The 22,715-nt window shown below is 49.2% G+C and overlaps 1 protein-coding gene across 1 annotated transcript in view; it reads left to right on the forward strand.

Annotated features, from left to right (window-relative positions):
* The first annotated feature begins 237 nt into the window (after window positions 1-237).
* Window positions 238-22,715, forward strand: part of ANKS6 (ankyrin repeat and sterile alpha motif domain containing 6) — a 46,374-nt gene continuing 23,896 nt past the window's right edge. Inside the window, exons 1-10 of the mRNA XM_016146295.2 lie at window positions 238-621; window positions 7,421-7,923; window positions 11,359-11,403; window positions 12,092-12,296; window positions 13,151-13,257; window positions 15,029-15,177; window positions 16,513-16,711; window positions 17,456-17,505; window positions 20,580-20,783; window positions 21,885-22,038. Coding sequence (XP_016001781.2) covers window positions 272-621; window positions 7,421-7,923; window positions 11,359-11,403; window positions 12,092-12,296; window positions 13,151-13,257; window positions 15,029-15,177; window positions 16,513-16,711; window positions 17,456-17,505; window positions 20,580-20,783; window positions 21,885-22,038 — 1,966 coding nt within the window. The 5' untranslated portion in view covers window positions 238-271. The remainder of the gene's footprint in view (window positions 622-7,420; window positions 7,924-11,358; window positions 11,404-12,091; window positions 12,297-13,150; window positions 13,258-15,028; window positions 15,178-16,512; window positions 16,712-17,455; window positions 17,506-20,579; window positions 20,784-21,884; window positions 22,039-22,715) is intronic.

The raw sequence follows: 22,715 nt of genomic DNA on the forward strand, positions 1-22,715 counted from the left end.
CAGCTACGGCCTCCCTCGGACGCCGCTGGGAGCTTCCCGGAACTCGCAGCTCCTCACCCCGCCCCGCGACGCGGCAGTGAAGCGCGACCTCGCCCCCGCCCCCGGGCGCGCCCCCGGCACATAGTAGGCGCGCGGCCCCGCTCCCGGCGCGCGCCTGGCACACAGTAGGCGTGCGAGCGGGCGGAAGGGGGCGCCAGCGCACGGTATCCGGGGGGCGGAGCCCGCGCAGCCTGCGGGGCAGACGGGCGCGGGCCGCGGGCCGCGGGCCGCGATGGGCGAGGGTGGGCTGACCCCGGCCTTCCAGTTGCTGTTGCGCGCCTGCGACCAGGGCGACACCGAGACGGCGCGGCGGCTGCTGGAGCCGGGGGCAGCGGAACCGGCGGAGCTCAGCGCGGAGCCCGAGGTGGGCGCGGAGGCGGCGGGGGCCGAGGCGGCCGGGCCCGGGGCGGCGGCGGCCGGAGCGCCGGTGCCGGTGGACTGCTCGGATGAGGCGGGCAACACGGCGCTGCAGTTCGCGGCCGCCGGAGGCCACGAGCCCCTGGTGCGCTTCCTGCTGCGCCGCGGCGCCTCGGTCAACAGCCGCAACCACTACGGCTGGAGTGCGCTCATGCAGGCGGCCAGGTGAGGGGTCAGGGGCACCGGGGGTGGTGTCCAGCTGTGGCCGGGTTCAGGCGGCAGGAACTGCCCGGAGGCCCCCGCAGACGCCCGAGTAGTAAAGAGTCAAGGACTCGTTGGAAAGTTGGAGTGGTAAACTTTGAGCAGCTTCGGGTGGAAGAGCATTTTAATAACATCATAATCTTGGAAACACTGGGCTTTAAAAACAGAATCTGGACACTTGAGAGTAGAATCTTAGAGACTCAGAATCTTAGAGGTGTTCATTCATTCCTTCTACAAGAAGGTTTTCCTAAGAACCTGCTTACCTACCCTAGCTTGGTGTGGGACCCAGGTAAAGTCCCCGTTGGGAGGAGCTCACTACTAGTGGGCAGGCCAGACAAGGCAACAGGCTTGACCGGGAAAGTTCGGGGAGTTCTGGAAGTTCCAGACCCAGTTTGGGGAGGTGGAGGAAAGTTTCTGGTAAGGATGATGTATGTATTCAAGTGGAGACCTGAGGATGTCTAAGAATTAACCAGAACAGAAGTAGAAGGTAGGTACCAGGTGATAGAAGGCCCATGCAAAGGTTTGGAAGCAAAAGTGAACATAGGAGTTAATCGAACTGTCAGATGTTATGGTGGGAGTTGTGGGATATGAGCTCTCCCTGCAGATAAGGTGGCAGTTGCTAGGTAGCAGGGCTGAGAAAGGTGTGGTATCCTAAGGGCACTGGGGAGTAATGAAAGGTTCTAGGCACAGCGATTGACTGAATCAGATCGACTGAATCAGATCGTTTTGGAAAAATCACTTTCCCTGTGGTGTGAAGATGGATTGGAGTGATGGGCTAGAATCAGAAATTTTGGTTAGGAAGGGATCACAGCAGTCTAGGAACAGGTGATGGTGGCCTGGACCAGAGCAGAGACAGCAGTGGGACAGCAAAGAGATGAGTTTGAGAGGTACCGCATAGATATTGTGGGTTCCGTTCCAGACCACTGCAATAAAGCAAGTATCCCAATAAAGTGAGTCATAATCTTGTTGCTGGTAGAGGGTCTTGCCTTCAGTTTGTAAAACAAGCAAACAAAAAACAAAAACAAAAATCCCCAGAACATCTGTGAAGCACAATAAAGTGAAGCATGGTAAAACAAGATATGCCAGTACTCAGAAAGCAGGATGAAAGGACTTGAGACCTCGGTATAAAGAAACTGGTACCCAGTGAATTCCCTCACCCCTTTTGGCCATCAACTTAGGTCCCACCCACCTATTTTCTTGCAGAAGTTCCCCAGGGAAGGAATGCAGGTCATTTGTATCTGCAATAGATATTGCCAACTTGCTTTCCATATAGGTGTATTAGTTTCCTATGGCTGCTGTAACAACTCACCACAAAGCCAGCAGCAATCACATAGCTCCAACCCCTGTTTCTGTCGTCACTCCAACTTTGACTCTTCTGTCCCTCTTCTTCCATATTAAAGGACCCTTGTGATTACATCAGGCCCACCTGGGTAATCTAGGCTACTCTCCCCGTCTCAAGATCAGCTGATTAGCAACCTTAATGTTTATTCTATCTGCGACCTTAATTTCCCTTTTGCCATGAATCCTAACATATGTTCTGGGGGTTAGGATGTGGACATCTTTGGGAGCTCATTCTTCTACTGGCCACAGCAGTTGCACCAGTTTACTCAGTTTATCCTCCCAGCAGCAGTATGAATGATTGTTCTTCTACAGGTTCACCAACAGAGTATGCTATTAGACTTTCGGATTTTTATGTCTGATGGGTGAAAAATCTTATTTCAGTGTAGCTGTGATTTACATTTGTTAAACTGTGAGTGAAGTAAAGCATTTTTCCATATGTAAGAGCCATTCGTTTTTCTAAAAGGCATTGAAAACGCAATGTTCTTACACATAATGTTCTCATTGTGACCCACAGTATTTTATTCCTCTGAATTCCAACTATTACACAGTTCTAATCTAATTTGTATTGCTGGAAAATTTTTATTCTGCATTATTTTCAAGTATAACATTTTCAACCACTGCGTGATATTCCAAGTATGATGATACTGTGGGATGGTAACTGTGGTTTGCTTAACCATTCTTCAGCCCTTGGGTGTTTATTTCAATCAGTCTATTGAAACTTTGGCAACGCCTCCCATTTAGGGAATGCACACCTATTCACATGGGTATTACAATGTGATATGCTCTTACTGGTGTGTTGGGACCCTTTGTCTTAAGATATTTGATATCTTGCCAGTCTGGGGTGACCATAAAGCCTTTTGGACTACCGACCTTTCTTTCTGAGGTTCCCTGTCTCTCTTAGTGGCCCCTATCCCCTCTTCCAGTTTTTAAAATACCAAGTAAATCCTCAGCCCTGGTACCTGTCTTGCCATGGCCATATCTGCGCATCTGTCTCTGCCATACCCTCTCTTGAATTCACACCTTTTCTCCTTCCTCTCTGCCTTAGTCCAGGCCTCACCTTTGGAGTGACCTTCCACTGCTTTCCTTTTTTTAGGTGTACCTTCTCTAATCCATTCTCTACAGAGCTTCCAGATCTTTTTGAAGTGAATGTTTGGTTGTTCCTCCCCTGTGATGGCTCCCTAGTAAGAGCACTTAGCATGGCATTTGAGGCTCTCACGCTCCTCAAATCCTTTCCTCTGCTTTCCCCCTGGCTTCCTAAATGAAACTTCCTAAACTAAACCTAAACTCAGGCCAAGATGATTTCATCCAGACTTTCCCTTCCTTCCTTTGGCTTTGTTTGTTTGTTTTTTTGGTTAGCATTTATTGAGCATTTTCTATGTGCCAAGAATATTATCTCCACTTTACAGATGATAATCTGAAATTACAAAATTTGCTTATGAGGATATAGTGAGTCAGCAGACTTGGGGCATCCAGCTGCAGAGCCCTTACCATAACCACATACAGGAAGCCCCTTCTACCCTCAGTGAAGCGCCCCTGTTCTTCCTGGCTTAGCTTCTTCCTGGAAGCCTGCCATGATACCCTTCCCTTCTCCGTTTCCTCAGCACAGGGAGGGCACCAGCAGTAGTGCCCACTACCCTACGTGCTATAGCTGATCCCCTTCCTCAGTGGCGCCCAATCCTGGCCACACACCAGAATCACTGGGATGCTTTTCCAAATCAGATTCTCGAGTTTCCTTTATGGAGATTGCGATTCAGAAGATCTGGTGGGAAAGGGACTGTGGGAGCCGCTGATGTGAGCCTCATCTCTGAACTCCTACTTGCTGAGTGAGGTTTGTGACTGCAGTGTCTGGTAGGCTTCAGGGTGTCTTGGAGACCTCTGATCACCAGTTTTTTTTTTTTATATTAATCAAGTTCTACAGGATAGTCAAAGTCATCCGATTAAGTTCATCAAATTTCTGTTCATCTTGATGGGGCAGGAAACTCAGAAGAATTCACCTAAACACTGTTAACGAATAAGTTAACATTTTTAAAGAATTTTTCTTCTTCTCTACAACTTGATACTGTTTGCTAGAATTTGTGGTCCAAGTGTCCTGACTTTGTCACTTGCAAATCAAGAGGCTCTGGACTAATTATGTTCCTCTTTATTCCTCTGTTTATCGTACAGGTGCTGTTTTGGGAGCATTAGCTATGACATACTCTTATTTATTCCTAAGAGAATATAGTAGAATGTGACAATCCTATGAGAGGATTAGAATTGACTCTTGACCTTTAGCTGGGCCTATACAGGGCCTGGGTACTTTAGTTGGTGAGACCAACCATCTGTACTCAGGTATCCTGTCTGCCTGTGTTGGGTTATATTTGAGCTTTCTGCTGTCTAATCTGTTTGTGGAGGAATAGTATATACAGAGAAGGATATACAATCTCTCTGCCCCTCAGATCAGGACAGGCAAATGCATGGCATGTGCCGACAGGTTCCAGTCTGTCTTTTTCCTCCCTGAATCTAGATACCCATTCAAGTGCCTCAACGTGATGCTCCCAGCAGCCACCACTTTTGGTGGAAGAGAGCATCTGTTTATCATCACAACTCTCTGTTCCAAAGCTGGTCATTGGATCAAACCAGGCCGTCAGAGGCCCTGTGCCTGGACAGCAGTTTGGTCACTTGGGGATGTTTTAGTATCAGAAATGGTTACATTCATGTTTTTTCCTTATTCTTAAAATGGTAACCATTATTGAGCACTTTGTGTCAAGCATCATGCTCAGTGCTTTAACTGAATTAACTCATTCAACCCACACAAAACCTTAGAAAGCAGGTATTGTTGCTGTACCTATTTCATAGATGAAGAATTGAGGCTCAGAAGAGTTAAGTAACTTGCCTAAGGCCACACACCCAGGCATGTGGCTCCAGAGCTTGTGCTCCCAGCCATGAATCCTGTAGCTGACCGTTTTCCATTTGGTGTTGGCTGCAAGGAAGCTACTTACCAAATTTGCCTTATGCTAAAGGGACAGGTTGCATGGTGTTTACTTTGGCTCTAACTTCATCCTTGGCCTCTTTACTCTCCTCCTCCTGCCCTTTATTTCTCTGCCTACCAGTGTAGCAGAGCTGGACTCTCCACCCAGTGCTTTGAGTGGTGGGAGTATGTGCCAGGTCTTTAAACACAGGTGTTGATTGCAGAAATTAATTGGTAATCATAGCAGCTGTTCAGAAAGCCCCAGCTTCCCTATCTTTAGTAATCACCTATTAGCAATTTAGCATCCACAAAATTATTTCAGCCTTTGTTGAATCCTTTTATATTTTCAGTCTAATTGAATGACCTCTTGGGCTACCCATGAGTTCAGAAAGCATTCCAACTGTCAATATTTCTGCTGAAATTCAGTCCTTTTTTGGCTCTGAAAATTTGTTATACCAGAAGAGCAAGATTGGGGTTTTAGGGTCTAAATTCAAGTTTTGACTCTGTTGCTTTCAAATTTCTGGATCATTGCTGTCCATTCTAATCTTGATTTCCTCTTCTGTGAAATGGGAGGTTTCTCTCAGGAATTGTTAAGATCAATGAGATAAAAATATGACAGTACCTTTAATCCGCTGTAGGAACTATACTAGATTTTATCTCATGCTTGGTAACTATAGTATAATCTTTTAAAAATTCTCTACTCCAATGGAGGATATACTAGTTCTACAGACAACTCAATTGCCTGTCTTTAGACTGTCCTCTATATGGTTATACCATTCATTCATTCACTCACTTATTCATTTGACAGTATTTACTGCGCTCCACTCTGGGTCAGCCACCAAGTCCTGTCTTTGGAGAGTCTAATTGGTGAGCACAGGTGGGCATGGCCAGAGGGTATGATGTGGCAGTTGGGAGAGGATGAGGTTGACAAAGTTGGCAGGCGTTTGGGCAGTAGGAAGTTGCTGTCAGATTTAGGGTTTGGGAATATCATTTTAGGTTTTGAGAATGACATCATGGATGGGCAGGAAGGAAGCACAGAGTCAGGTTGGGGTTGCAGCTTCTGCCTTGGAGTTTGTTTCAGCTTGACCTCTCTCTGCTCTTGGAGAAGAGGCAGGCAGGCCGAGCCTTCTGTAGCTGGGGGAGCCAGTTCATTAAGCTTTCCCTCCGAGAGCCATGCTCTGTAGGCTGAGGTGACCTGGTGCTGTTAAGGTTCATGTCCCAGAAGGTATTTGTTAAGTTCAAACCAGAGTTAAGCCTTGGCTCTGCCTCCACAGGGAGGAGGGAGGCCCTGGGTTTAGTTGAGCTACAAAACCCGTGTCCAGAAAGGAGGGGTGTGCACTAAGAGATTAAAAAAAAACTGCCTCACAGGATGCAGAAGTTATGCAGACAGCATGGTCTTGTACAACCAGCGCAGCCGGCCCCCCTCTTGTCATTCTTTCCTTTTGTAGTTCAGAGGCCCCTTCCAGCTCTGACATGCACAGCTCTGAGCTCAGAAAGTGTGCCAACCAAAAACGCTACAAAACAGAACTTTTCCGCCCTCTGGTGGCTAAAGGAGACGGAGATTTTGCTGGGAAGAAGCATCTATTTTCCTCTGCCTGGTATTAGGGAGTTGGTGGGCACATGTTTGTCTTCCCAGTATCCCAGCTCCTTTGGTCTGGCCCAGGCCCCTTCTCAGCCTCCTGCAGTGGACATTCCTGGCAGCAGGTGGCAGCATGCCTTGGATGAGAAGTGAGAACCTGTCTCTGCTGACCACAGTTGCAGCCACACCTCTAGGCATGGGGTCCACTGCCTCATTTGGAAGGACCTTCTCTGTGTGTACATTTGGTGAGGGGAAGGGTACACATGAGTCGGACATGGGCCGTGCCCATGGGGAAATCAGCATAGGCAGAAGGACAGATTACCACACTATAAAGCAGAATAGAATGACCTTTCTGAGATGTGGGAGGCAACATGGTGTAGGGGAAAGAAGGGTGGGCAGCAGGATTCAGACAGACCTGCATTCTGACCCCGACACAGCTCCCGACCAGCTAGGTAACCTTACCATGTTGCATAATGTAAAATGATTATAGCGATCAAAGCTAACATTTATATGGTGCTTCCTTTGGCCAAACATTGTTCTAGGTGCTTTATATAATATATTTAGGCATATGAACTCAGTCCTTAACATTCTCCTGAAGTAGATGCAATTATATCCCCCATTTTACAGATGAGAAAATGAAAGCACAAAGAAACTAAAGGTCTTTCTCAAGGTCATGGAGATAGTAGATGGTAGAGCTGGATTCGAACCTAGGCAAGGCAGTAGCTCATCTCTGGCGTCCCATGTGCAGGGCCAGCACAATTCCTGGCACCAGAAGGCGGCCTTTTATTATAAGCAGCTCTTAGGACTTAAATAATTAATGACAAATGAGGATTACATAAGTGTTTCCTTATCAGTGCTCCGTATTTAGTGTCACTAATTCTCCATCTTCCCGGCAGATTTGGGCATGTGAGTGTGGCACACCTGCTTTTGGATCACGGGGCTGATGTCAATGCCCAGAACCGGCTGGGGACCAGTGTGCTCACTGTGGCCTCTCGGGGTGGCCATCTGGGCGTGGTGAAACTGCTCCTGGAAGCTGGTGCCTTTGTTGACCATCACAGCCCCTCAGGCGAGCAGCCGGGGGCAGCAGACAGCAGGGATGAGCTGCTGGACATCACAGCCCTGATGGCTGCCATCCAGCATGGGCATGAGGCTGTGGTGCGTCTGCTGCTAGACTGGGGTGCAGACCCCAACCATGCAACCCGGACTGTGGGCTGGAGCCCGTTGATGCTGGCAGCGCTCATTGGAAGGCTCGGCATGGCCCAGCAGCTGGTGGAGAAGGGGGCCAACCCTGACCACCTCAGCGTACTGGAGAAGACTGCCTTCGAGGTTGCACTTGACTGCAAGCACAGGGACCTTGCAGATTACCTGGACCCACTGACCACCATCAGGCCCAAGACAGGTCAGGCTGCCCCTCCCTGCTGCCACCCCCACCATGGCTTCATTGAGGATCCCAAATTGTGTTTTAAAGACTCAAGCCATGTATTGCCCAACTGAAGGGTATACAGACATCAGAGTCCAGCCTGCAGGGCCGTGGGACGTAAGCTGTGCTGTGTGTAAGCGTCAGTTGAAAGTGCCTGTCACATGCAAGGTTCTTAGCTCACACTCCAAATAGAGATTCGGGTAGCTCTGGGAAAAGCCTGGAAACCTACATAGCAAGGCCCCCTCTTCCATAACCAGGTGACTCTGATGCAGATGGCTCTGGGATCCTTCTAGAACAGAGTCAGCAAACTTTTTTTTTTTTTTTTGGTAAAGGACCAGATAAATATTTTAGACTTCATAGGCCCTACGGTCTCTGTCTTAATCACTCATTTCTGCTAGTGAAAGCAGCCTTATGTGATACGTAAATGAGTGGGTGTGTTGCAGTAAAACCATAATTATAAAAACAGGCAGCGGGTCAGGTTTGGCCCATGGACTGTAGTGTGCCAGCCTTGCTCTAGAACAGTGTACCTGATCTCGTCATTGATTGATCCTCAAAGACTAATTCACATAAGGTTCAGCCCACTTTTGAGGTTTTTCAACACCTGTTAATGCGCCCTCTTTTTTTTTTCTTTTTGCCAGCTTTCTGGATTTTAAAGGGCTGTCTGAACAGTCCTTAGCAAATCTGCCACAGGACACATCATGTTTCAAAACCTCTGGTTGTGCTGTAGGACCATGAAGTGCAGTGTCACACACAGCCTCAGTGCCCTGTTTCTGTGATGGGTCTGACTTTGGAGATAGGACTGAGGCAGTCCAGGCTTTAGGGACCAGCTGCACTGTATAAGCATCTAGGGCTGAAAAGTAAAACTGAAGAAAAGGCCAGCTGAGGGACGTTGGACTGGTGCCTGAATTCACCAAGCTTCCATTTGCCATTCATAAGTGGGGGACAGGAGTAATACCCACCCCACAGGACTGCTGCGAGGATTAAGTGAGGTCACCTCGGCCAACAGGAGTGTGTGAGAGGTGTTGGCAGCTGCCATTACCCCTATTACTGTTGTCACATTTGACAGGATCGGGTCATGGCTATGAGAACAGACTTCCCTGTCACGCAATCCTAGGTTTGAAGCTAGTTCTCCACTTGGTAGCGGCGTGGCCTTGGGCGTGTTCATTGTCCTGTCAGAGCCTCGGGATCCTTCCTCTGTTATAAAACAGTTGTAATAAATGCACTTACCTTATAAGGTTCTGCGAGCAGTTGGGAGATTATGCCTATAAAATGTGTATCCACAACTCAGATAGCACTGAGTAAATGGAAGCTATTATAATAGGTTTTTATTGACCATTTGTTCATTCAGTTATTCTACAAATATTTACTGAGTGCCTACTATGTACCAGGCACCGTTCTTGGCACCTGGGATATGTTAGATCCAATCCCTGCCCTTGGCAATCAACAGGAAATAGACTCTTAAATAAAGTAAGTTACATAGCATGGTAGGTGGTAAGTGCCGTGGTGGGGGTGGGGGGTACGATAGAGGGTTTGGAGTGGCAGAGTGGGGGCGATGCAGGCTGCATTGTGAAAAAGGACAGTCAGGTGGCCTCCTTGAGGAGATGGGAGTTCAGCCAACTGGCAAGAGCTGAGGGAATGCCCCATGCGGCTCTCGGGGTAAAGTCTTCAGGTGGGACAGCAGCAAGGAACAGGGCTGTGATTAATAATGATAGGTTATTAAATAAATAATAGTCTCCAGCTGTTTTTGCGAGATGCCAGGAAATCTGACCCGCCAGGGCCTTAGGGATCCCCGGGCTGCAATTGTCATTGTGACACCTTCCCCACCCTCACCGCGGTTGTACCTCGGGTTGAGGCAGAGTTCTCAGAGCTGCTGTGGTGTTGACATAGAAACTGGAGCCCAGAGCAAGGAAGGGACCAGCTCAGGGTCACTTGGCATCAGGAGCACAGCTGCCCCAGCCTCCCGGGGTCAGACGAGATTGTCAGTGATTCATTTGTACCAGATGGTTGCTTAGCAACCAACACCAAGGCCAGGTGACACGCTTTTTCTTTTTTTTCTTTTTTTGTCAAAGGGTCTTGACATGATAAGGCACCAGCCCACATTAAATTAGAATCTGAAACACTTAAAGGAACATGACACATGTTCCTTAAAACTAAGATGCAGTGTCGTTTTGTACTAGCAGTTCAGAGGCAAAGTCTGATACTTGGTTCCATGTCTACTTTCTGTAAGAACCCTGGAATTAAGTACTTACCCTTGCTGAGGTGATTGCTGGTCACTAGTAAAGATAACAAAAATTGCTCTTTGAACAGGCCTGTTTCTGAAGCGTTTGCCCATCTATATTATTAATCCCTGAACTGCCAGGTGGTCCCCACATTAGCATGTTATCCCGATCCCATTTTAGCGATGAAGACACATCACTCTAGAAACGAGTATTCATTCTGATATGTGGACTCCAGACCCAGTGCCCCTTGCACTGTTCTTCACCTTCCTCCCAGCTGCCTCCTGGGGCTGATCTGGACCAGAGGTTCCGCCCAGAGGCACAGGCTTCCTGCAGCCGCTCCATCCCTGGAGCTAGTGCAAGGCTGCAGGAAGTCCGGCCTTCCACTGCCAGTGAGGGGCCTGGTCATGAGAATATCTACTTTTCGACAGGAGCAGGGTCCCCACTAGCCCAGGCTTGGAAGAAGGGGCTGGATGAGCAGACGAGGGAGGGGCTGGCATAGGGTAGTTGCAGCAAGCCCCAGCGTTGGGGGTAGGCAGGAGACGCAGGGGTTCCGCACCAGCTGAGCACTGGGCTTTGGGGACTAACATGATGACAGCGGGTGGGCAGTTGCCTGTGGAGAGCTGGGTTTGCAGGTCTGGGGCAGGGGCGACTCTCAGAATCATGCAGATTACTTATTTGGGAAGGAAAACAAAAATTAACATTGGCTCTTCTCGTGGCCACATTCATGGCCTTCCTCTGGGCTTAGCTGCTAAGCATCTCAGAGGTCCTCTGCTCTGGAATTATCTCATGGTTGTCCATTTAGGAGAAAAGAATCATTGTTTCTTTTTAAAAATTTCATAGGAATTCAGAGTTTTCCCAAGACTCTGCTTTTCTATCATATCTAAGAAAGGAGATCCCAAAAGTTTGGAATGCGTAAGAGCTTTATGGGTATGGAATCAGGAAATGGTCCACTATTCATTCATGTCATTTTGGCCAAATGACCTCCCCAGCTCTGTCTCTCAAGTGTTTTTGGACACTATGATAAGGACCCTTCCAGAAGGGCTGCTAGATTTGTCTGCTACTTATGTTTTCAGTTAGATTGCTTCTGAAAAGTAGATCGTTTTAAAAGCGAGGCTGTGTCATTCTTACACCCCTGTGACTTTTCTGTTATATTGAACCTTTCAGTGCTTAACTTTTAAAACCTTTATTTACCCAGATGAGGAGAAAAGACGACCTGATATTTTCCATGCATTGAAAATGGGTAAGCACTTTAGAAAATCTTTTGGGATAATTCAGAATTCAGTGCTAAATTCTCCCAGCCTAATATTTCGAGTCCTCTTCAAGGCCACTCAGAGAAAGAAACAGGCATTTTGTTGTTTCCTAACTCTGTAGTTTCCCCCCCTGAACATTCAGACCCCAGGGGCTGGTTGTTGTTATGGTACTTTCCACACAGACTGCAGCCTGCCCTCCTAGGCTTCTCCACCTCTCTGGCCAAACCCTATGGCGAGGTCCTGGCTTTTCCCTACCTCAGAGATGCCTGGCTGCCACCTACCCACTTCAGTTTCCCTGTGATAAAGGACTAGTTAGCCTAACATTGTTTCTTCTGATATAGACCCACCTTCAGGAAGCACTCTCTGATCCTTAGCCCCAGCCAGACCTGACCTCTCCTTCTGCATGGGCATTGCCCTTCATCTGTCTCCTTTATTTGTCCTTTTAAGATATCAAAGCTTCTCTCTTTTAGTAAAGCTACTTGCATGTTGGTCTCTGTCCCTCATAAACTGAGGCTTTGAGAGTGGAGCTTACCTCCAGCTCATCCTTGGAGCCCCTGCGATGCCCAGCAGCCCAGGGCAGAGGCAAGCTCAGCATATATTTGTTAAACGAACCCATTGGATATGTAAGCCTGCAGTGCCAGGCTCATGGGTCATCAGGGCTACCGTTTCTGTTTGCAGGAAACTTCCAGCTGGTCAAAGAGATTGCTGACGAAGACCCCAACCACGTGAACCTGGTCAATGGGGACGGGGCGACCCCGCTGATGCTGGCGGCTGTCATGGGCCAGCTGCCTCTGGTGCAGCTGCTGGTGGAGAGGCATGCCGAAGTTGACAAGCAGGACAGCGTGCACGGCTGGACAGCCCTCATGCAGGCCACCTACCATGGGTCAGTGCCAGCCCTACTTTCTCAGCGATGAGGCTGACAGGATACTCAGGCTGATATGAGGTTCTCGATGTGGTCTGCTGGTCCTGAGAGCTACAGATCAAGCCCCAGGCTGTGAAAACATTGAGGCAGGCAAGAAAGATGAAAGCAGTGTAGACTCCTTCTTTCCTGTGTCCCCCCCCCGCCCCCCGCCTTCTGTATCCACATTTCCCATGACCTCATCACACAACTTCACCAGTGGCCATGAAAATCCAGGCAGCAGGAATGTTTTATTGAGAGAGATAAGTTTTTGTAGGTTGCTTTCAGTTGAACAGAGTGCTTGGTTCATTGGCGTTTTCACATGGGCGTATGAGTGGCCTCCTGCACTGCGAAGTGAACATGGAAATGATCGTGGGCCTTTCACACATTGGCTTCTCAGATGGTGACACTTGCTCTAACCCCCTCCTTTTAAGCAAGTGTCAGCACTGACTGGTGCTTCCGAATCCCTTGTCATCCAGGAGCCCTCCCGGAGGCCTCCTACGTCAAGGACCGGACAATCTGACCAAGAGGCGGGGCTCTGCACACCCTCGTGCAGCTGCTTGCGTCTGATTCCAGGTTAGGGGCTCTATCCCTGCTCTGTTTCAGGTGATCGTAGTATTTGCCTGCGTTATGGCCAAGTAGTTTGTTTCCTTATTTGATGAGCCTCAGGCTTCCACATCAAACACTTCGGCCTGTGATCTGTAGTTTTCCAGTTTTCCGCGCCCTCCCACCTGCTCAGAGATGGGGCTCTGTAGTTAACATCATGTTTCGTTTCCCAGGAGCAAAGCCATGCTTTCCCTTTCAGTGGGCCTAACTCTGGCTTTTTCTTTCCTCCCCAGGAATAAGGAAATTGTCAAATATCTGCTAAACCAAGGGGCCGATGTCACTCTTCGTGCAAAAAACGGGTACACGGCCTTTGACCTAGTGATGCTGCTGAGTGATCCTGGTGGGTTGTTTCAAGTAAAGGGTTGTAAACCTGCATCGTCTTTCTCTGGCTGGGAATCCAGATAATTGCCTGTGTTTTAAGGACTTTCTTATTATAGGGGAAGCCACTCTCAAGCCCCTAGAGCTCACCATGTGGCCCTAGGCAAGTTGCTCCCTTCCCAGACGGGCTGGACTGGGGAAGTTTCTGAGGCCTCTTCCCACCACCAGCCCCCGGGAGTCTCTAAGGAGGGAAGGCTGACAAAGCATCTGTTTGCCCTGGCAGTCCACACATCCTAGAATGGTACCTGTGCTTTGTAGCCAGAAACTCTGTGTGACTCAGGAGTAAACAGGGATGCCTCTGACAAGCAGAATCAGAGAAGGAGCAATGACCCCTCAGCTACATTGTGTAGGTAGAGGCTGCCTAGGCTTTCAAGGGCACTGTGCTGGGGGTGTGGCCATTACGAGCCCCACCTCTCCTGGTTCCGGGCTGGCTGGCACCTGCTGCTCTCCTCAGCCCTTCCCTGTTACAGGCTGGCCTCTGGGACCTGCGTTTTCCAATGAGCCAGCTCAAGGGGCAGGGTCTCTCTATCTGCTTATAATCTCAGAGCTTCAGCCTAGAGAGGGAGGGGCTAGGAGGCCCTCCTGACCCCACAGACTTTGAGCCCCGAGCCAGATTTCATCCTGCTGGCCGTGGGGACAAGAGTTTTACCTCTGTGGTCCCAAATGGGGTTATTCCTGCTGCCGCTCTTAGCTACAGGAGGGCCAGGCCAGAATGTCCTTCCTCATTGCCAGCACTGCCACCCCCACAAGCTCTCCCTGCTGCAGGGCCCACATGTCCCAGATACACTGCTTGGTTCTCTTTCATCCTTGCAGAGTGTGCAAGGGAAGCAAAGCTTCACATCCTCTTGTGGAGAGGAGGTGACTGAGACCCGGAGAAACGAGTGACGCAGCCAGAGAGGTGGGGCCCTCGCCTAAGTCCAGCAGTCTCTCTCACTTCACTCAGATTCAGCCCCCCGGGACCCCAGGCTGGATGACATGTGCTTTTCTCTGACAAAGTCTTCTTTATCACCGTGTCTCTTCTCCTTCACTCCCTGCCCGTTTTCCCGCTCCCTTTCTCCATGAAGCAATCAACCCTGAGTGGATTTTTTTTTTCCCCCTAGTGGGTTTTTAAATGAAGTTTTTACCTGAAATTTTCAAAGAAACACATGCTCATTATTGAACACTTGGAGAGAAAGAAAGAAATGATTGTCAGGAGAAAAGCACTGTGAAGAGTTTGTAGTAGTTTCTTTTTAATCTTGTTGCTTTTTAGAATAACCCAGTTGAGTTAATACTAACTAATGATACTTAACCATGCTTAAGCACTTACCATATGCCGGGAGTTCCCTCGAATTCTCCAGATACCTTTATGTGGTGGATAGTAACGTCACCCGTTTTACAGAGGCACAGAGAGGTTCCTGAATTTCCCTGAAATTACACAAGCAGAGAGGGGCAGAGGCAGAATTTGAACCCCTGGCACCTGGGTGCAGATCCTGTACTCTTTCAAACATACCACCCCCTTGCCTTCTTGGGAGAAGAGGGCTTCTGGTTTTTCTTTCTGGTTAAGTGGGTTAAGCCCTGCTGGTCCTTTTGCCACCTTCTGAAGATGTGATGGCAAGGCAGGTGCCTTGATCCTGGAGTAAGACAGACTCTGGCATTGCAGGGCTCAGTTCTAAGGCTGACAGGGGTCGTCTTGGGCCCACTATCCATATAGCCTGACAGATTTGCAGGTAAAACGCTACCTTTTGTGCCCATAGATACGGAACTTGTCCGACTGCTGGCATCTGTCTGCATGCAGGTGAATAAAGACAAAGGCCGGCCCAGCCACCCGCCACCCCTACCCCACTCGAAGGTCCGACAGCCCTGGAGTGTCCCAGTGCTGCCTGATGACAAGGGCGGCCTCAAGGTTTGCCTTTTTCTGCCTTAAAGGGCTTTAGAAAGCCAGGTCGATGGAGCTGGGGATACCTGCTACTACTTCCTGTTAACCTGAGGCTGGTTTAGGCTGAGGGGGGTGGGGGGGGGAGGTGCAGTTGGGGACTGGCAGGGGTGGGGAGTAAGGTGGGGTGAGCAGTAGGGAATAGTGGGGACCAGGGAAAATGGGTGATCATAACCACTTAATGGCATCAGCGGCTGCTTTGTAAGAATGTGGGTCTTTGTTACAAGATCTTCCCCCTTTTTTTTTTTTCCAGAGAAAACTAGAAATCCAGGTTTTTATGTGGAAAGTCAATTTATAAATGTAGGGAATTTAAAAAAAAATTCTGCATGATGTACTGAGCTGGCTAAACCGAACACCTCTGTCCCCAGGCCGTCTGTTTGCGGCCTCTGCTTGAGCGGGGAGAACATCAGCTGATCGCCGTTCTGGGCTCTCCCTGGGGTCTGCAGGCCCCCATCAGCTTCTTCCCGGAAATACCCAAACCAGACCCCAGTTGCTTATTTCCAACTACAAGCCTAGTATTTTTCCTTGGACTTTATATCATCTCCATCCTTCTTTACTTCCTTGAAATCAAACATTTCTGCCCCGCCCCCCGCATCCCGTCTGAGGGTCTAGTACCGTCTCAGATCGGCAGACTTGGCATTCGCGTTGTGTTGGTCGCTCGCTCAGGCTCCCGATTCCTCCTCCTCACAGTGCCGCGTGCATAGATCCCTTCATCCTCATCTTCACTGCCGTATCTGTAGGCCAGGCCCTCGCGGCCTCCCTTGGGGCTGTGCCAGTACCTCTGAGCTGTCACGGGGTTGTGAGCACACCCTGGGAGGTGGCAACTGTCCTCTCTGTAGGTGGGGAGACATTAGTTACAGGAGCAGATGGCCAGGCCTTGGTATGGAGCCCCAACATCTCTCGTGTTGTCACTGGAGTAGGGACGAAGGGGTGATGCAGTGATAGATGGTTAAGGTGTTCCGCATGGCCTCTGTCCATCTGTCTGTCTCTGACTCACTGTAAGACTTGGAGCAAGTTGGCATCCCTGTCTGAGTCTCCATTTGTCAGCCTGTGCAATGAGGACATTTATTAGATGGGGGTGGCAATTAGGGTTCACGGCCACCTTTAGTCTATTGAAATGGCACCTGAGGACAAGGTCAGGAGGAATTCAGAGAGAACCAGAGCTAATTGGGAAAGGTGCTGTGGTCAATTGCTAATGCCTGCCATCGGCCCAGGAGAGGGGAGAGGAGGTGTGTGTGAAGTGCAGTCACTGTCCCTGGGTGGGGTGTTCCCGGGGCGTGACTCTGCTCTGTGTTCCTTTGGCAGTCCTGGTGGAACCGAATGTCCAACCGGTTCCGGAAGCTGAAACTGATGCAGACCCTGCCCCGTGGGCTGTCCAGCAACCAGCCGTTGCCTTTCTGTGATGAGCCGGAGCCAGCGCTGGACTCCACAATGAGGGCAGCCCCCCAGGACAAGACGAGCCGCTCTGGGCTCTCCGATGTGGCCCCCACACTGAAAGACAATGGTAAGAAAAAGTCATAGGTGTGGTAGAATTTCCAGAATGGCCAAACCCAAATCCTTTGCCCTGTGTCCTACCTCCTAGGCTGATGTCAAAGGTGAGGTTTTGGAGGGCGACGCTGGAACAGAGTGGCTGGTCTGGCAAAGAAGAGGCTTAGGCGCACAAATGCTGTCAGTGTGGTAGAATGGGGGAGCTGGCAAGAGTCCCAGGCTCCTGTCCTCCACACTGCGAAGGGACCTGAGGCCACCGATTTGTGATTTTCCTACCTATCAAATGCAGTCGGTCTCTGGGACTGAAAGTATTTTGAAATAGAATGAGTTACCCAGGCGAAGGAGGGGTAGTGAGCTCCCCACCTGCTGGAGGTATTCAACAGATTGAATGACTTTGCCAGAGTGCCAAAGGAGATTCCCAGACTGATTGGGAAATTGGTTAGATCAGATGCCTTCTGACAGACTCCCCACACCCAGACCGTCTTCTTTGGCACCATTGTTTGAGACAGACTATTGAGTTGGGTGCACCACTGTCTGACCCAGCACAGCAGTGGTTTATGGAAAAAGCTGAAAACACACTCCGAGATACATTTTTAATGCTTTCCTTCTATTCAGATATTGAATACCAATTATTATTAAATATTTAATTGCTCAGGAGAATTGGTTTATCAGGATGAAGGCCAACCCGGTCACTCATCCTCATGCTGTGCACTCATGGGGGTGGAGGGATCATTTCAGGAAACTTCCATTTGTCTCTCAGGTCCTGGGAGCACAAGAGGAGAAAAGGAAGATGTGTTATTGACAACCATGGTGAGTGTGGGGCTTTACTAAAAGCATTTCAGATATCTACCAGTCATTAGTTGATTGATTAGCAGAGGAGGAACGAGGGCATTTGTCTTTCTTTGTGGTAGTCACGGATGGGGTCGCTATCAAAATGTGTAACAATAGGTACCAAAGAGTCGGAACAGATGTCAGCCCTAAACTGTAGGTAAGTTTGTGCCGGTGCTTAATGGCCAGATGTAAGCTCCAATCACATTCTGTGGGAGGCGGCCCTGAGGACAGGCCATTGAAGGGGTAGGAGTTGATAGGAGACATTGGACTCACCGTTTTGGTGATGGAGAGCTAGGCGGAGAGGAGTCACAGGATTTTCCAGCCTGAGAGGCTTCAGTTTCCTCATCTATAAACTAAAGACATGTTAGGATTAGGTTCAGCTGTGAGTCATAGTCCCCAAATAGCAGTGGCATAAATAAGATAGCAGCTTATTTCTCTCACATAAGTGACCTTCAGGACTGGTACATTGTTTAATGGACTTAGGGACCTAAGTTTCTTCTATCTGTTGGTCTCCTAGGTATGGCTTCTATTACCAAGGGCACCTCTTAGTCCAAGAACTCTGAGCATTACTTTCTCTTTCCAGCCAGCAGGAATGATGAGGAAAGAAGAGGTGGCCAAGAGTACATGTCAAGTATCTTTAAAGAATTTTCCTGGAAACAAACATCACTCTATTTACATCAAATTGGCCAGAATTTAGTTACATTGCCCCAAAACATTGCACAGGAAGCTGGGAGATGAAGTCTTTGTTCCAGGTGCTTGTGGGCACAATAACTAAATAACAAGGGTGTCTACTAAGGAGGGTGTGGAAGATGGATACTGGGCAGCCAGTAGTCTCTGACTTAGGGATGCTATCTTGCATGGTTGTGGTTTTTAAATAAGAAAATCCACAGGAAGATCTTAGCCCAGAGTGAGCTCTCAGTTAGCTGCCGTTTGAACTTGGATGTGTTACCTCACCTCTCTGGGCTCCATGTTCCTCTTCTCCAAAATGAGAGCCTTCCGACAGGGGTTAGACTAAGTCCATTGATCTCCGAGACCCTAATCTGGAGGCTGGCCAGGAGAGGGCAGTATTGGAGAGGAGAAGGGAGCAGAAGTGCTCCAGGGGAAGGCCTAGGTCGCCCCAGGACCTGAGTGCTGTGCTGCTGTGAGGGTCCTGACCAGGAACTGCCAGCTCCACCTTGCCCCACCGTGCAAACTGCTGTCTCTACACACTGACCGTGGGAGCTTGCACTGCCCGGCATTCGGTAATATCATTAAGTCGTAATAATTACTGTCAGCATGAAGACAGAAATGTTGTTACTGAAATTTCGGAAGATGCGGTAGAATGTAGAGAAGAGCAATCACCCTTGATCACACATATAATGATGATTGACACTTTGTGGCATATGTCATTTGAGTAATTTTCCTACCATTTTTAGCATCTATACCATGTTATATATAATAGCAGATACTTAACACAGCACTTACCAAGTACCACCAGCCACTATTCATAGCACTTTACGTATATTCGCTTATTTAATCTCCCCAACAACCATGCAGAGTAGGCACCGTTATCTTCCCCATTCTGTACCGAGCCTGATTTATTGTTAACAGTTTGTCATGAGCATCATTTCTGTGTCACTGAACAGCCTTTAGCCACATCACATCTTAAATGGCTTTGTGACACAACATGCCATTGAGGAAATGTGCCTGACTGGCCATTGGAGCCTGGCGTGGAGGACTTTGGGGTTTCCAGTTTTTTGCTGTTTTAACAGCGCTGCTGAATATCCTCATGCCTCAGTTTTCCCCACTTGCCTGATGATTTCCTCAGGATAAAGATTTGGAAATGGAATTCCTGGGTCAAAGGATATGAATATCACTGCCTTCCAGAAAGTGTGCAACAATTTTAGATTCTCGCCCAAAGGAGGGAAAATGCCCATCTGTGGTGGGTTTGCAGCTACGAGTGTCCTTAGTCATCTTCCAGTCCAGCCCCCTCTCCCCCCATTTGCTGAATGAAATCGCTGAGGTCCATAGGAGAGAGCACTTGTCCGCGGACTGGGAGAAGCCTGGAACCTCCAGGGTTGGGATGTCCTGCTTTCTGCCTTGGAGCACTGCTGTCCTGCCTCATGCTCTGTAGAGGGCAGCAGTGTGTCTGCTTGCCTCCTGATAGATGGAGGCTGGCCAGGGAGCCCTGCTGAGTGGGCGTTTGCAGCCATCCTTGCGGAGATGCCCGGCTCAGAGGCAGGTTTAGCTGTGGGATGCCCTTCCCTGCAAAGCACCATCTGGCACCAGGTTCACTGTCTTTTCTTAATTAAAGTTAGTGTGGACCGTGTGAATGCTTTTCTTTGACAATCCACCAGTCTTCATTGTGTGGATTTTATACTGACCCCAAATTACATTTTCAAAATTTAAAATTCGATGACAGTTAAAAATGTCAGCAGTGGGAGGTGTAGCTAGAGAGTAGGATGGGTGTGGTGGGATGGGGAAGGGAGAGTTTGCTGGGCTCACAGAGAGCTAGCCTGGGCCTCCCAGTCCCCTGGTCCTCCTGAAAGCCCCAGTTCTGGTCACACCAGTCTCCTTGCTGTCCTGCATACTTGTCCTGCTCCTCTTGTCTCCAGGCCTTTCCACATTCTGTTCCCTCTGTCCGCAATGCCCTTTCCCCCATCTTCACTGGGCCAGCTTGCATTGGCCTTGGGCTCAGCTCAGATGCTTCTACTCTAAGACGCCCTCTCTACCTGCAGTAGGGGATGCCTCCCCTGTTTTCTCCAGCTTCCCTGCCCCCCACCCCCTCACCCCGCCCTGCAGCACACCAAACATCGCTTGGCTGTACCTTGGCTCTCTGTCCCTGTTCTAATCTTGCTGCTGTGGATGCATCCAAGAGAAGCTGGGAGCTGGAACCGAGCAGACGCAAGTATTGCTCGGTTTCTGGGAGGAGAGCCGAGGACAACACGTGGGTTTCTGACTCAGGTGGAGGGGTAGATGGTGCCATTCTCTGAGAAGCAGTAAAACCTGGTTCTTTCTCCCAGAGCTGGGAGCCCTCTTCAGCCTTTGTCTAACCCACAACCCGTCTTTTTCAGCTTCGAAATGGAGCCCCCTTCACCAGACTCCCGAGTGACAAGCTGAAGGCAGTCATCCCTCCTTTCTTACCCCCTTCCAGCTTTGAGCTGTGGAGCTCAGACAGGTCCCGGACATGTCACAACGGGAAGGCAGACCCTACGAAGACTGCGCTGCCCCAGAGAGCCAGCAGGGGCCATCCCATGGGCAGCGGGAGCATAGATACTGTAAGTTGCCCAGTTGACATGCTTTGGTGCGTCACTCACTGCTCACTGAAATCATAATGTGTTGCAGGCAGAAGGGCCTTCAGACCCACTAATCCAGAGGGGTTAAAGCTTTTTGTTTTCTTTTAAACGAGTGATGATATCTTTTGTCTAATGAAATCCTACAAAGGAACTTAATATATAAACAGATTATAGTGTCAGAGGGAAGGGAACAAAGATGGGAGCCCCCCTTCTCCATCCCCTCTCTGGAGTCCTGGTGCTCCAAGGAACACAGTTCGAGGACCTGCTCTAATCTGACCTTCCCTTTAGTACATGAGAACACTGGGGCCCCGAGAGGGGAAGTAGTTTGAGGAAGATCACCAGATGGGGTGGGTCTGGGACCAAAAATCAGATTCTTGGCTTTCAGTCAAGTTCCACTCGACATATCACCCAGGTCCATGACCAAGAACAAACACTAGGAGGCAACTGTATACGTTACTGGTGTTTTCTTGCACCCGGAAGGAGCGCGACTTTTATCCTCTGGACCACAGTGGTTTGTGTCTTCATGGCCCTTGAGATTCCTCTCGAGATGGGAAGTTATCACCTTATGTGGGGACTGTTTACATTGTGGATATAGTAAATGGACAAACCAAAGACGAGGATTTTGGACCTGACCTGCCGCTATGTGCCAAGTGATTGCAGAAGCTCGGCCTCCTCCATCTCTGTTGTAAAATGGGGCTGACTCTCACGCTTGCTGCCTCCCTGGTAGATCTCTACAAGGAAACCAAGAGCCTGGTCTCTTGGAGATGCTCAGGGCGGTCAGGGTGGGTTTGCATTTGGTCCGCAATGTGGGAGGAGTCAGGTGATCCTGAAAGCAGGGTGACCCATGGGAAATAATGTCACGGGCCCAGCTTGCACTAATGGTCGGGTTGCCAGTAGCTGGAAGTGGACTCCCATCTCTCAGGAGACTCCTAGCAGGTTGAGCACCCGTCGTCAAGGACAGGCAGACGCAGACACTGGCCGCAGTGGGCTGGCTGAACTTCAAGTTCTCCCCGCTGTGATTCTGTGTGTCCAGAGAAAGGAACCGCAAACCCTAACCAAGACATCCACCATACTCTTTTACAGACTCCCGTCAGGCCGGTTAAATTTCCATCTCTCTCCAGAAGCCCAGCCTCTCCTGCCAGTTCTGGGAACTTCAACCACTCACCTCATTCCTCAGGCGGCTCCAGTGGGGTAGGGGGCATGAGCAGGCACGGTGGAGAGCTGCATAACCGCTCAGGTGTGTACCTGGGCAGGGCCACTGGTGGGGGGTGGGTGAGAATATCCCTGGGGGCCGAGGGCATGAACAACTACCTCTTCTGTCTGCTCTGCGGACAATCCCAGAAAAAACTGCACGTACTGTGTCTTCTCGATGTGGCCACAGGATTTTTCAGTGAATTCACAATTCAAGGTTTCTCTTATGCACTTGTTGGAGGGTGGCAGGAGGAGTGGAGACTTTATTTTGTTGGAAAATTTTATAAGAAATTGGAAGCAGTGCATGACGTTTTCATGGTGTTTAAAATCCTTTAAGGTTAAAACTTAGCTTCTCATCCTGCCTTTTTGTTGAACAGATGAGGAAACTGAAGCTGAGAGTGGGCGAGAGATTTGCCCAGGGACATACAGCAAGTTGGGGACAATTCGGGCTCAATCTGGAGTGCCCCACAGTTATTTTGAGTTTACAGCATAGTTTCTTGTCCTCCTTGAGCGCATTCGGGATTAACCAGTCACCTTTGCAGGAAGGGTACCCTGCTTTATGGTACTATATAAGGAATGCATGCTTCTTGTAGAAAAGCTTTAAGACCAGATAAACCAAAATAATAATAATAATAATAACAACAACAGCAACAACAATAATAATGGTATAATCTCATCTCCTAGAGATCATTAACATTTTGGTGTATATCTTTGTAAAGTACT

Source organism: Rousettus aegyptiacus, unplaced genomic scaffold, assembly GCF_014176215.1.
Source record: "Rousettus aegyptiacus isolate mRouAeg1 unplaced genomic scaffold, mRouAeg1.p scaffold_m13_p_3, whole genome shotgun sequence".
Lineage (NCBI taxonomy): Eukaryota > Metazoa > Chordata > Mammalia > Chiroptera > Pteropodidae > Rousettus > Rousettus aegyptiacus.